Raw genomic sequence first — 12,114 nt, forward strand, 5'->3', positions numbered from 1 at the left:
TCCCTTGATCATTATGTAGTGTCCTTCTTTGTCTCTTATAATAATCTTTATTTTAAAGTCTATTTTGTCTGATATGAGAATTGCTACTCCAGCTTTCTTTTGGTTTCCATTTGCATGGAATATCTTTTTCCATCCCCTTACTTTCAGTCTGTATGTGACTCTAGGTCTGAAGTGGGTCTCTTGTAGACAGCTTATATATGGGTCTTGTTTTTGTATCCATTCAGCCAATCTGTGTCTTTTGGTGGGAGCATTTAGTCCATATACATTTAAGGTAATTACTGATATGTATGTTCCTATTCCCATTTTCTAAATTGTTTTGGGTTTGTTATTATAGGTCTTTTCTCTCTTGTGTTTCTTGCCTAGAGAAGTTCCTTTAGCATTTGTTGTAAAGCTGGTTTGGTGGTGCTGAACTCTGTCAGCTTTTGCTTGTCTGTAAAGGTTTTAATTTCTCCATCAAATCTGAATGAGATCCTTGCTGGGTAGAGTAATCTTGGTTGCAGGTTTTTCTCCTTCATCATTTTCAATATGTCCTGCCACTCCCTTCTGGCTTGCAGAGTTTCTGCTGAGAGATCAGCTGTTAACCTTATGGGGATTCCCTTGTGTGTTACTTGTTGTTTTTCCCTTGCTGCTTTTAATATGCTTTCTTTGTATTTAATTTTTGACAGTTTGATTAATATGTGTCTTGGCATATTTCTCCTTGGATTTATCCTGTATGGGACTGTCTGTGCTTCCTGGACTTGATTAACTATTTCCCTTCCCATATTAGGGAATTTTTAACTATAATCTCTTCAAATATTTTCTCAGTCCCTTTCTTTTTCTCTTCTTCTTCTGGAACCCCTATAATTCGAATGTTGGTGTGTTTAATGTTGTCCCAGCGGTCTCTGAGACTGTCCTCAGTTCTTTTCATTCTTTTTTCTTTATTCTGCTCTGCAGTAGTTATTTACACTATTTTATCTTCCAGGTCACTTATCCATTCTTCTGCCTCAGTTATTCTGCTATTGATCCCATCTAGAGTGTTTTTCATTTCATTTATTGTGTTGTTCATCATTGTTTGTTTCATCTTTAGTTCTTCTAGGTTCTTGTTAAATGTTTCTTGCATTTTGTCCATTCTATGTCCAAGATTTTGGATCATCTTTACTATCATTATTCTGAATTCTTTTTCAGGTAGACTGCCTATTTCCTCTTCATTTGTTAGGTCTGGTGCATTTTTATCTTGCTCCTTCATCTGCTGTGTGTTTCTCTGTCTTCTCATTTTGCTTATCTTACTGTTTTTGGGGTCTCATTTTTGCAGGCTACAGGTTCGCAGTTCCCGTTGTTTTTGGTGTCTGTCCCCAGTGGCTAAGGTTGGTTCAGTGGGTTGTGTAGGCTTCCTGGTGGAGGGGACTAGTGCCTGTGTTCTGGTGGATGAGGCTGGATCTTGTCTCTCTAGTGGGCAGGTCCACGTCTGGTGGTGTGTTTTTGGGTGTCTGTGGACTTACTATGATTTTAGGCAGCCTCTCTGCTAATGGGTGGGGTTGTGTTCCTGTTTTGTTAGTTGTTTGGCATAGGTTGTCCAGCACTGTAGCTTGCTGGTCGTTGAGTGAAGCTGGGTGCTGGTGTTGAGATGGAGATCTCTGGGAGATTTTCGCTGTTTGATATTATGTGGAGCTGGGAGGTCTCTTGTTGACCAGTGCCCTGAAGTTGGCTCTCCCACCTCAGAGGCACAGCACTGACTCCTGGCTGCTGCACCAAGAGCCTTTCATCCACACGGGTCAGAATAAAAGGGAGAAAAAGTAGAGAGAAAGAATTAGTAGAAGTAGGAAGAAAGAAAGAAAAAAAAAGAAAGGAAGGAAGGAAGGAGAAAAGAAGGAAAGAAAGGAGGGAGGGAGGAAGGAAGGAAGGAGGGAAGGAAGGAAAAAAGAAAGAAGATACAGTAAAATAAAATAAAGTATAATAAAGTTATTAAATTAAAAAATTATTATTTAGAAAAAAAAAGGACGGATAGAACCTTAGGACAAATGGTGGAAGCAAAGCTATACAGACAAAATCTTACACAGAAGCATACACATACACCCTCACAAAAAGAGGTAAAGGGGAAAAAATCATAAATCTTGCTCTCAAAGTCCACCTCCTCAATTTGGGATGATTCGTTGTCTAAAGGAGGGAAGGAAGGGAGGGAGGCAGGGAGGAAGGGAGGAAGGGAGGAAGGGAGGGAGGGAGGGAGGGGGGAAAAGTATAATAAAGTTATTAAAATTAATTATTAAGAAAAAATTTTTTTAAAGAAACGGACGGATAGAACCCTAGGACAAATGGTGGAAGCAAAGCTATACAGACAAAGTCTCACACAGAAGCGTACACATACACACTCACAAAAAGAGGAAAAGGGGAAAAAAATCATAAATCTTGCTCTCGAAGTCCACCTCCTGAATTTGGGATGATTTGTTGTCTATTCAGGTATTCCACAGATGCAGGGTACATCAAGTTGATTGTGGAGCTTTAATCCGCTGCTTCTGAGGCTGCTGAGAGAGATTTCCCTTTCTCTTCTTTGGTCTCACAGCTCCCAGTGGCTCAGCTTTGGATTTGGCCCCGCCTCTGCGTGTAGGTCGCCGGAGGGCGTCTGTTTTTTGCTCCGACAGGACGGGGTTAAAGGAGCCGGTGATTCGGCGGCTCTGGCGCACTCAGGCGGGGGTGGGGGGGTGGGGGGGAGGGGCACGGCGTGCGGGGGGGAGGGGCACGGCGTGCGGGGGGGAGGGGCACGGCGTGCGGGGGGGAGGGGCACGGCGTGCGGGGCGGGCCTGCGGCGGCCGAGGCCGGTGTGACGTTGCACCAGGCGGAGGCACACCGTGCGTTCTCCCGGGGAAGTTGTCCCTGGATCCCGGGAACCTGGCAGTGGTGGGCTGCACAGGCTCCCCGGAAGAGGGGTGTGGATAGTGCCCTGTGCTCGCACACAGGCCCCTTGGTGGCGGCAGCAGCAGCCTTAGCGTCTCCCGCCTGTCTCTGGGGTCCGTGCTTTTAGGCGCGGCTCGCGCCCGTCTCTGAGGTCCGTGCTTTTAGCCGCGGCTCGCGCCTGTCTCTGGGGTTCGTGCTTTTAGCCGCGGCTCGTGCCCGTCTCTGGAGCTCCTTTAAGCAGCGCTCTTAAACCCCTGTCCTCGCGCACCAGGAAACAAAGAGGTAAGAAAAAGTCTCTTGCCTCTTCGGCAGGTCCAGACTTTTCCCCGGACTCACTACCGGCTAAGCGTGGCACACTAATCCCCTGCAGGCTGTGTTCACGCCGCCAACCCCAGTCCTCTCCCTGCGCTCCGACCGAAGCCCGAGCCTCAGCTCCCAGCCCCTCCCGCCCTGGCGGGTGAGCAGACAAGCCTCTCGGGCTGGTGAGTGCCGGTCGGCACCGATCCTCTATGTGGGAATCTCCCCGCTTTGCCCTCCGCACCCCTGTTGCTGCGCTCTCCTCCGCGGCTGCGAAGCTCCCCCGTCCGCCTCCCGCAGTCTCCGCCCGCGAAGGGCTTCCTAGTGTGTGGAGACCTTTCCTCCTTCACAGCTCCCTCCCACTGGTGCAGGTGCCGTCCCTATTCTTTTGTCTCTGTTTTTTCTTTTTTTTTTTCTTTTGTCCTACCCAGGTACTTGGGGAGTTTCTTGCCTTTTGGGAGGTCTGAGGTCTTCTGCCAGCATTCAGTAGGTGTTCTGTAGGACTTGTTCCACGTGTAGACGTATTTCTGGTGTATCTGTGGGGAGGAAGGTGATCTCCGCGTCTTACTCTTCCGCCATCTTCCCAGCCCCTCCTTTTTCTCTTGATTACTCTGAATAGAGATTTATCAGTTTTATCAGCTTTTCAAAGATCTAGTGTTTGGTTTTGCAATATTGTGTTTTATAAAAAATATATATATATTTGATGCACAGTTCTTGGCTCACTTCTAGAACTCTTGGAATTTCCTAAGTGTTGAATGTGATAAAGATGTCTTTGGTATGTTAATGAGGTGACTTTTGAAAAGCACCTAAGGGTGGGGGCTGGTTGCCTACGGAGCCACCATGTGGTAAGAGGATTAGAGGATTGGAACTTTCAGTCTCACAGTCTGACCTCTTGGGAGAGGAGAGGGATTGGAGGTTGAATCAATTGCCAACGGTCAATGATTTAATCAATCATGCCTGTGTAATAAAGCCTCCATAAAAACTCCAAAGGATGGGGTTCTGAGAGCTTCTGAGTTGGTGAACACATAGAGATTGGGCAGTATGGTGCACTTGGAGAGGGCATAGAAGCTTTGTGCCCTTTCCCCATACCTTGCCCTATGCAGCTCTTCTATTTGGCTGTTCCCTGAGTTACATTCTTAATAAACTGGTGATCAGTAAGTAAAATATTTCTCTGAGTTCTGCGAGCCACGCTAGCAAATTAATCGAACCTGAGGCCTAGGTTGTGGGAACCTCTGATTTACAGCCAGTTGGTCGGAAGTACAGGTAACACCTGTACTTGGGATTGATATTCTAAATTGGAACCTCTAATCTGTAGCCAGTTAATTAGAAGCACAGATTGCAATCTGGGTTTTTGACTGGCCTTCCGTGTGTGTGGGGCAGTCTTGTAGGACTGAACCCTTAACCTGTGGAATCTGATGCAGGCCTGAGAGCAGGACACCCTGCTGGTGTCCAAGAATTGCTTATTGTTGGTGTGGGAACTACCCACCCACCCCATTGAAATTGTGTTGCAGATCACCGAAAGAGGTTTCACTTATTATTCTTTTCAATTTCATTGATTTCTGCTTTTTTCCTTTTTTAAAAAAATATTTATTGGTGCTTCCCTGGTGGCGCAGTGGTTGAGAGTCCGCCTGCCGATGCAGGGGACACGGGTTCGTGCCCCGGTCCGGGAAGATCCCACATGCCGTGGAGTGGCTGGGCCCGTGAGCCATGGCCGCTGAGCCTGCGCGTCCGGAGCCTGTGCTCCGCAACGGGAGAGGCCACAACGGTGAGAGGCCTGTGTACCGGGAAAAAAAAAAAAAAAAAAAGAAAATTATTTATTTGGCTGCGCCAGGTCTTAGTTGCAGCATGTGGGATCTAATTACCTGACCAGGGATCAAACCTGGGCCTCCTGCATTGGGAGCGCAGTCTTAACCACTGAAGCACCAGGAAAGTCCCTCGTTGGTTTCTGCTTTTACTCTTCCTATTTTCTTCCTTTTGCCTGCTTTGGGTTTAATTTGTTCTAATTTGCTAGTTTCTTAAAGTAGGATTCCTGGATTACTGATTTGAGACTTCTCTTTTCTAAAGTAAGCATTTAATAAATTTTCCTCTAAGCATTGCTTTAGCTGTGACCCACAATTTTGATACTGCATTTTCGTTTTTGTTCAATTTGAAATATTTCCTAATTTCTCTTTTATTTCTTCTTGACCGAAGGGTTATTGAGAGGTATGTTGTTTAATTTTCAAACATTTGTGGAGTTTTCAGATATCCTTCTTTTGTTGATTTCTACTTTAATTCTGTCGTGTTTAGAGAAAATCGTATTATTTTAATCCTTTTAACCTTTTTGAGATTTATTTTATGGTCTGTCTTGGTAAGTGTTTCATGTACATGTCATGTGTATTTTGCTGTCATTTGAATGGACAGAGTGATGATGCAGCTTGTCCACAGTAGCCGGAGCTACAACTACAAGCCAATTTCCTGAATAGCCTTTAGAGACAAAAGAGTTAATCAGGAAGTTTTCCCCAGAAGTCATGAACTAAAGTTGGTTTTGACTTGAATTTTGATGACAAAGAAGCAGAGGAGTTTGAAAATAGCTCTATTCAAGGTGGGAATTTGGAGAATTTGTTGATAATGCTTATATGGGGCACTTGCGGTGGCAGAAATTCTTGTGCTTAGTTTAAGTGGTTAGAACTTTGTATTAATACCAACAGCGATTGTATACTCTTTCAGTGTTTGGGTATCTTTTTACATTCATACAATCATTTTACATGCACCCAGTGACTTTGGGCCTTTTGAAGGTCATGTGAGCAAGTATTATTTTCCTGTCAGTATTTAACTGAGAAAACAGAAGCTCAGAGAAATTAAGTAACTTGTTAAAGGTCACACAGTGATTGGTGGATTTAGGCTATTATTTGTTTCATTGCTCAGACTATATTTATTATTCATTTCACCAACTTTGATTATCTGTCTTTAAAAAGTGTGCCTTTTCTCATAGAGGGATCAAAATTCAAGATTGTGGTTGAATTAAAAGGCTCTATATTCTGTAGTCTCCATATTAAGATTCTGACACGTTTTGGGGTCAGTAATCTATAATTAATGGTAAAGGATAGTAAGTAGTATGGAGTATCATGCAGCCTGTTTTGTTAATTTTCTTTATTAATCGGGAACAAAGGGCTCTATGGTTGACTGATTCTGATTTTTTCCCCCAGTATTGTTTGTGTCTAACTTCCAAAAGTACTTTCATATCCAGTGATAATTGGATTCATTTCATCTGTACGACACCACTATAAAACAGAACAAGGAGTGTTTCTGCTTTTGGCTGATGAGGGATTTAAAGCATGGCCCATTAATATTGATTAGCGATTATATATTGAGTAGAGTGCTAGGCACTAGGGCTATAAAGTCAGAGTTCCTTATGAAGCACTAGAAGGTTGGAATTAGAACTCAGATCACTTCAATTTTTTTTCTTTTTAAGCCCAGTATCTTTTCAAGTCCTAGAAACATGTTGTATCATATTTTTCAACAAGTTAATTTAATGCCCATCTTTATGAGGCTTATGCTTTGAAAACTTTACCTTCATGTTAGATTCACTCCTGCCCATGATCTCACCCCACCCTTTCTTTAAATGGCATGTATTTTTCTGATTTTAAAAGTGATCCATGTACTTTGTGGACAATTTGGAAAATTTTGAAAAGCACAGAGAGGAGAGTAAAAATTTATGTGCACTCCTTCTGCCCAGCTGCAACCATTGTTAACATTTTGATGCATATGATTTTATTTAATCTTTTTTCTCCTGAGGTATATATGTGTGTAAAATATTCTATGTTTGTAAAATTTTGAGTTTCTTCTAATCTTAAAACTGATTTCGTAGTGCTTTCTCTTTTTCTCTCTTAAAATGAAACACTTCTTGAAATTGGTTTATAGTTTTCATTATAAGTCTATTATTGCAGGCCCATCTTTTGGTATTATATTCAGTTAAGTAAATGATGTAGGTAAACAGGGAGCATGTGATTAATTTTGCTTTAGTAATAGATGTAGCAGGTATGGAAGTCAAATAAATGTTCACAGGAATCTTCTACTGCTGGCTTTGACCTTTCTATCTCTAGCTAGAAAGAAGAGGTGAAATATTCTATTCTGGTAATCCCCCACTTGAACCCTCACATTAATCCTTCACTGCAGAAGCAATTAAAATTGTTTTAGCCACAATTCTTTCTGATCAAGTAACTAAATCTGTTTTTATAGACTTTATACTATTTTGAGTTTTAAAAAAAATCTTAGTTCTTCAATTTTAAAAGTTTTAATTCTCCTGCCTTTTAGGTGAAGTTTAATTCGAGGTTGGCACTGACTGAAGCTCGAATCAGTTGCATTTGAAAGAGAGTAGTAGACAGAAAATAATGAGTAGACTTTTAAAGACTTTGAGGATTGGATATTATCTTTAAACTGTCTTTTTGAAATTAGAAAATAATATTTATCTTTTATGTTTTTTCTAGGGCTTCATGTTTTTTAAAGCACTCTAATAGACTAACTGGGCTGTGTTTTCTTTGAGATCAGAGAATGTATAGTGTGCCTCTGAATCCCCTATACTTAAGGAATATGCTTTCTGTAACAACCTCAAGAAGTGTTTGTGAAAAATGTGTGTGAATGATGGTGCCTGTGATCTCATGTGATGATTTTGCGAGGACTTTGACTAAAGCAGGAAACTCTAAGTTGATCACCTGGTCTTATGATAAGTGTTTTGTTTTCTGCTGGCTTGTTAGACGTAGCCAACCTATTTCTCAACATTGAAGTAGGTCCTGTCATTTTCTAATCACATTAAAACTTGATTGGAATGAGATGAACTAATAATGTGTTTTCCTCCTCTCTTAGATTCATGCCCGCAACCAAAATGAAATAATTTTTGGGCTGAATGATGGCTATTATGGTGCTCCATTTGAACATAAGGTAAGGGGATTTGCATAACACTGTGAGTTTTGTTTAGTGCAGGTGTGCTTTGCTGTATCAGGTAAAAGCTCTGTGTAAATAGAATCATGTTTTAAGTATCATTATAAGTTTGTTGTTCAGTGTGGCTTAGGGTGAATGCTTAAAGTGAAAACTCATTTTGTAACCACATCTTTTCTAAATCCAGATTTTATTAATTTTCCTAAGAGAAAATCTTATGTAGCTGTTTTCTACATAATTCTTTAGAGGTTAAGGAAGAATAATGAATTTTAATTAAGTGTAATACAATTTTATTAACTGTTTCAGAAATCTTTTACAAGTTTGAATAAATTTAAGAAACCTGAGGCAAGTTATATTGTAGTCATTTATATTATAGTCTGTGCTGTCTCTGTATCTAAAGGTGATTAGAGAAAGGAGAGGTATTTACCAAGTACCTGCTATCTGTGGCACCATGCCAGGCGCTTCATGTTCTTCATCCTACTTAATACTAGCCACAAACCAATGAGGTGAATTTTCTACATTATTTCCTCTTAGTGATCATGTTGTTTTCTAACATGTTGTTTTCTTGGTTGTCTGAAATGCTATTGCTAGAATGCTTCATTCATTCAACAGCTATTTACTGAGCACCTGCTGTACCTCAGCTACTGTGCTCTGAGTGCTAAGGGTACAATGGTGAGCAAACAGATTTTTTTTCCCTGCTGTCATGGAGTGTATGAGGGAGACAAGCACTGATAAGGTAACCTGATAGATAACTATATAAACACAATGTTGGTGGGTGCTATAAAAGCATGTGATGAGGATCTTACCTACTCTAGTGGCTCAAGAGAGTTCTACGGGGACTTGACTTTTAAGGTTACAATCCAGAGGATGAATAGAAATGAACAATGTGGAGGGATGGAGGCTGAACAGAGAGAGCATTCCGGGTAGAGGAGGGTAACATGTTGGAAGGCTATGAAGTGCTAGGGGCAGTGGTGAGTTTTCGGGACTGAAGGAAAGTCTGGGTGATAAGGGAGAAGGATACCAGAGGAGGCTGGAGAGGTAGACAGGGACCACATAACACAGAACCTTTTGAAGGGTTTTATCCTAAGAGCGGTAGCGTGTGTTGAAGGATTTTTAGCGTGGCAGAGATATAATTAGATTTGTGTTTTAATAATTTCACTCTGGCTGCTTTAAGGACTGATTGTAGAAGAGGCAAGAATATATGTGGGAAGACAGTAAGAAGGATCTTACAGTACAGAGGGTAAGAGATTTGATACTTTGAAACAGGTTTATGGTAGAATAGCAGGTAGATTTAGGAAAGTTTTAGGAGGTAAAATCAGTAGGACTTGGTGATGGTTTGAATTTAGGGTGTAGGGAAAAAGGTGTTAAAGGATGACTTTCGGGTTTCTGGCTTAGATGAAGTAACCAGATGGATGAAGGTGCCAGGCACTGAGAGAACTAAGGACACTGGAGGAAGACAGCTTTGTTGGAGGCAGATCGTGAGTGAGTTGAGATTTGATCACATGGGCTTTGAGATACCTTCAAGATATCCATGTGTAAAGTAGGCATTTGGATTAGATGAGTCTGGAGTTCAGAGGAGAGAAGTAGGTTAGAGATTTAAATATAGAGATATAATAATGGCAAATAGTTATTGAAATCCTGAGTTCAGATAAGATAGACCAGTGACAAGCTGTACAGTGAGAAAAAAGGGGCTTAATAGCAGGGGGCCTGTGATTGTCTCCAACTTTTAGAGGCCAAATATGGGAGGAGGCTTTGGAAAAGGTGGCTGAGAAGGAATGGTGAGAGATAGATGAGGAAAAGAGAGTGAAGTCTCTTGTGGAATCTCAGAGGCTAAAGAAAGAGAGGTTTTTGTTTTGGTTCGGCTTTTGGTTTTTAAGGAGAGGGTGGTCAAAAAAGATGAAGACTGAAAAAGGCCCATTCAGTTGGGCAAAATGCAAGCTATTCTAGGTGACTTCATCAAAACTCAGTTGAAGCTCTATTAAGCTTTTTTTCTTTATTTTAAAGCCCTCATCTTCTAAGTTCCTATAGTATATCAGCACCCTATGTACACCTTTGACATAGGTTTTACCACTTTATAGCTCTTTATTCCTTTCTAGTCTGTAAGCTTCTTAAGGACAGATTTCCATATGTAATTTTGAATTCCTAGTACCTATCATAGTCCTTGACATGGTATTTGCTTAGTAAAAATGTTTTATTTAATGAGAGAATTGTGGGAACTGCCAGTGCTGTTGTTTGTAATGTCCCATTTATAGGGTTTAGCCATCCTGAGTCTGTTGAAGGATTAAGTTCCTCCTGTAACAGGTAACCAACTCACCATCTAGCACGATGTCTGGCATATAGTAATAATATTAATAGTTAACATCTGTTGAATGTATTATGTATCAAACAATGTTTTAAGAGCTTTGTATCTCTTACTGTATGCAATCTCCCTAAGAATTTTGTAGCCAGAGACTAATAGTAGTTGAGATTTCAGGTAGGTCAATAACTAATAACCCTTTCTTCTTCTCCTGAATTTGGAACAAGTTTAGAAATAAGACAGGTGATAAATGGAGATCAGAATGTTGGCGTTATTACTGATAAAACTAATTGGCAAATGTGGCTTAAATTGTGCAACTGAAAGAGCTTGTATATAGTACTTTCTCCCAAAATGAATCCCCATACCACCAAATAACAAAACAAGCAAAACTGCGTTCTTCCCCTTACGGGGACAGATCCTGACCCTCCAAGACAAAAGCAGAATTTATGTGTACTTTATACACAGGCTGTTCCTGAATGGGGGGGAACCTGGAAAGAACTAAGGTCATGTTCAGTTTCGTCTCCCAAACTCAGCAGTCAAGCTCCTGCCTGTTCTGGGGAGGAGTGAGTGAAGGACACAGAAAAAGTAGACTTTTTTTTTTTTCTCTTTATATCCTTCTTTCCTGGGAAATGGAGTGGAAAGTTTTTCTCCTAATGTGGAAGCATGGGCATGCAGAGTAAGTGTTTCTCCCTAACAATAATAATAATGTCTAATGTTTAGTGAGCACTTATGTGCCAGGCACTATTCTAAGTGCTTTATATATTTTACCTCATTTAAACCCTACAATTGTCCTTTTATAGAAGAGGATGCTGGCACAGAGAACTTAAGTAACTTTCCCAAGATTACACAACTACTAAGTAGCAGAGCTGGGATTCAAGGCCAGATGATCAATAAATGTTCACTGAATAAATGTTTTGTAATAAGTGGTACATTTTATTCTATAGTCCTTCAGTTAATAAGTTTTGTAAATTTATAAGGCATGCTTATCTTGCCCTGTACTAGCTTTTTTAAAAAAATTAATTAATTTACTTTTGGCTGCATTGGGTTCTCATTGCTGCGCGCGGGCTTTCTCTGGTTGCGGTGAGTGGGTGCTACTCTTCGTTGTGGTGCACAGGCTTCTCATTGCAGTGTCTTCTCTTGTTGCAGAGCATGGGCTCTAGGAGCACAGGCTTAAGTAGATGTGGCACCTGGGCTCAGTAGTTGTGGCTTGTGAGCTCTAGAGCGCAGGCTCAGTAGTTGTGGCGCACGGGCTTAGTTCCTCCATGGCATGTGGAGTCTCTCCAGACCAGGGCTTGAACCCGTGTCCCCTGCATTGGCAGGTGGATTCTTAACCACTGCACCACCAAGGAAGTCCCCCTGTACCAGCTTTCAAATGAACACCTGACATATAGGTTGAATCTCCTTAAAAAGTTTTTTTTTCTTTCTTTCTTTTTCAAGAAAGCCATAAGCAGGGTTTCCAGTCAAGAAGGTATTATAAGTGCACACTGTGAGACCCTCTGCTGAACCAAACAAAAAATAGCAATTGATGAAATCAGAGAAGTTTAAAGAGGCATACCTTGCTAAAACAAGCAAAGAGCAAGATAATAAACGTCTCTGGAACAGAAATGGAATAGAAATGCAAAGACGTGGGCAGAAGCCTTGGGTGTTGGCTGAAAGATGTGCTCCTCTGGGCGAAATGAACACTAAATGAGCATAAAAGCTGAGTAGATGTGGCACCTGGGCTCAGGAGTTGTGGCTTG

The 12,114-nt window shown here is 41.3% G+C and overlaps 1 protein-coding gene across 4 annotated transcripts in view; it reads left to right on the forward strand.

Moving 5' to 3' along the window:
* UVRAG (UV radiation resistance associated) overlaps window positions 1–12,114 on the forward strand; it is a 317,503-nt gene that overhangs the window by 56,360 nt on the left and 249,029 nt on the right. For 3 of the 4 annotated variants that reach the window (XM_079928279.1, XM_079928281.1, XM_079928282.1), the window contains exon 5: window positions 8,008–8,082. In XM_079928279.1, the coding sequence (XP_079784405.1) occupies window positions 8,008–8,082 (75 nt within the window). Of the gene's footprint in view, window positions 1–4,023; window positions 5,747–8,007; window positions 8,083–12,114 lie in introns of those variants that run through there. The other variant, XM_079928280.1, reaches the window with a different exon arrangement.

The sequence above is a fragment of the Stenella coeruleoalba genome (genome assembly GCF_951394435.1).
Source record: "Stenella coeruleoalba genome assembly, chromosome: 8".
NCBI lineage: Eukaryota > Metazoa > Chordata > Mammalia > Artiodactyla > Delphinidae > Stenella > Stenella coeruleoalba.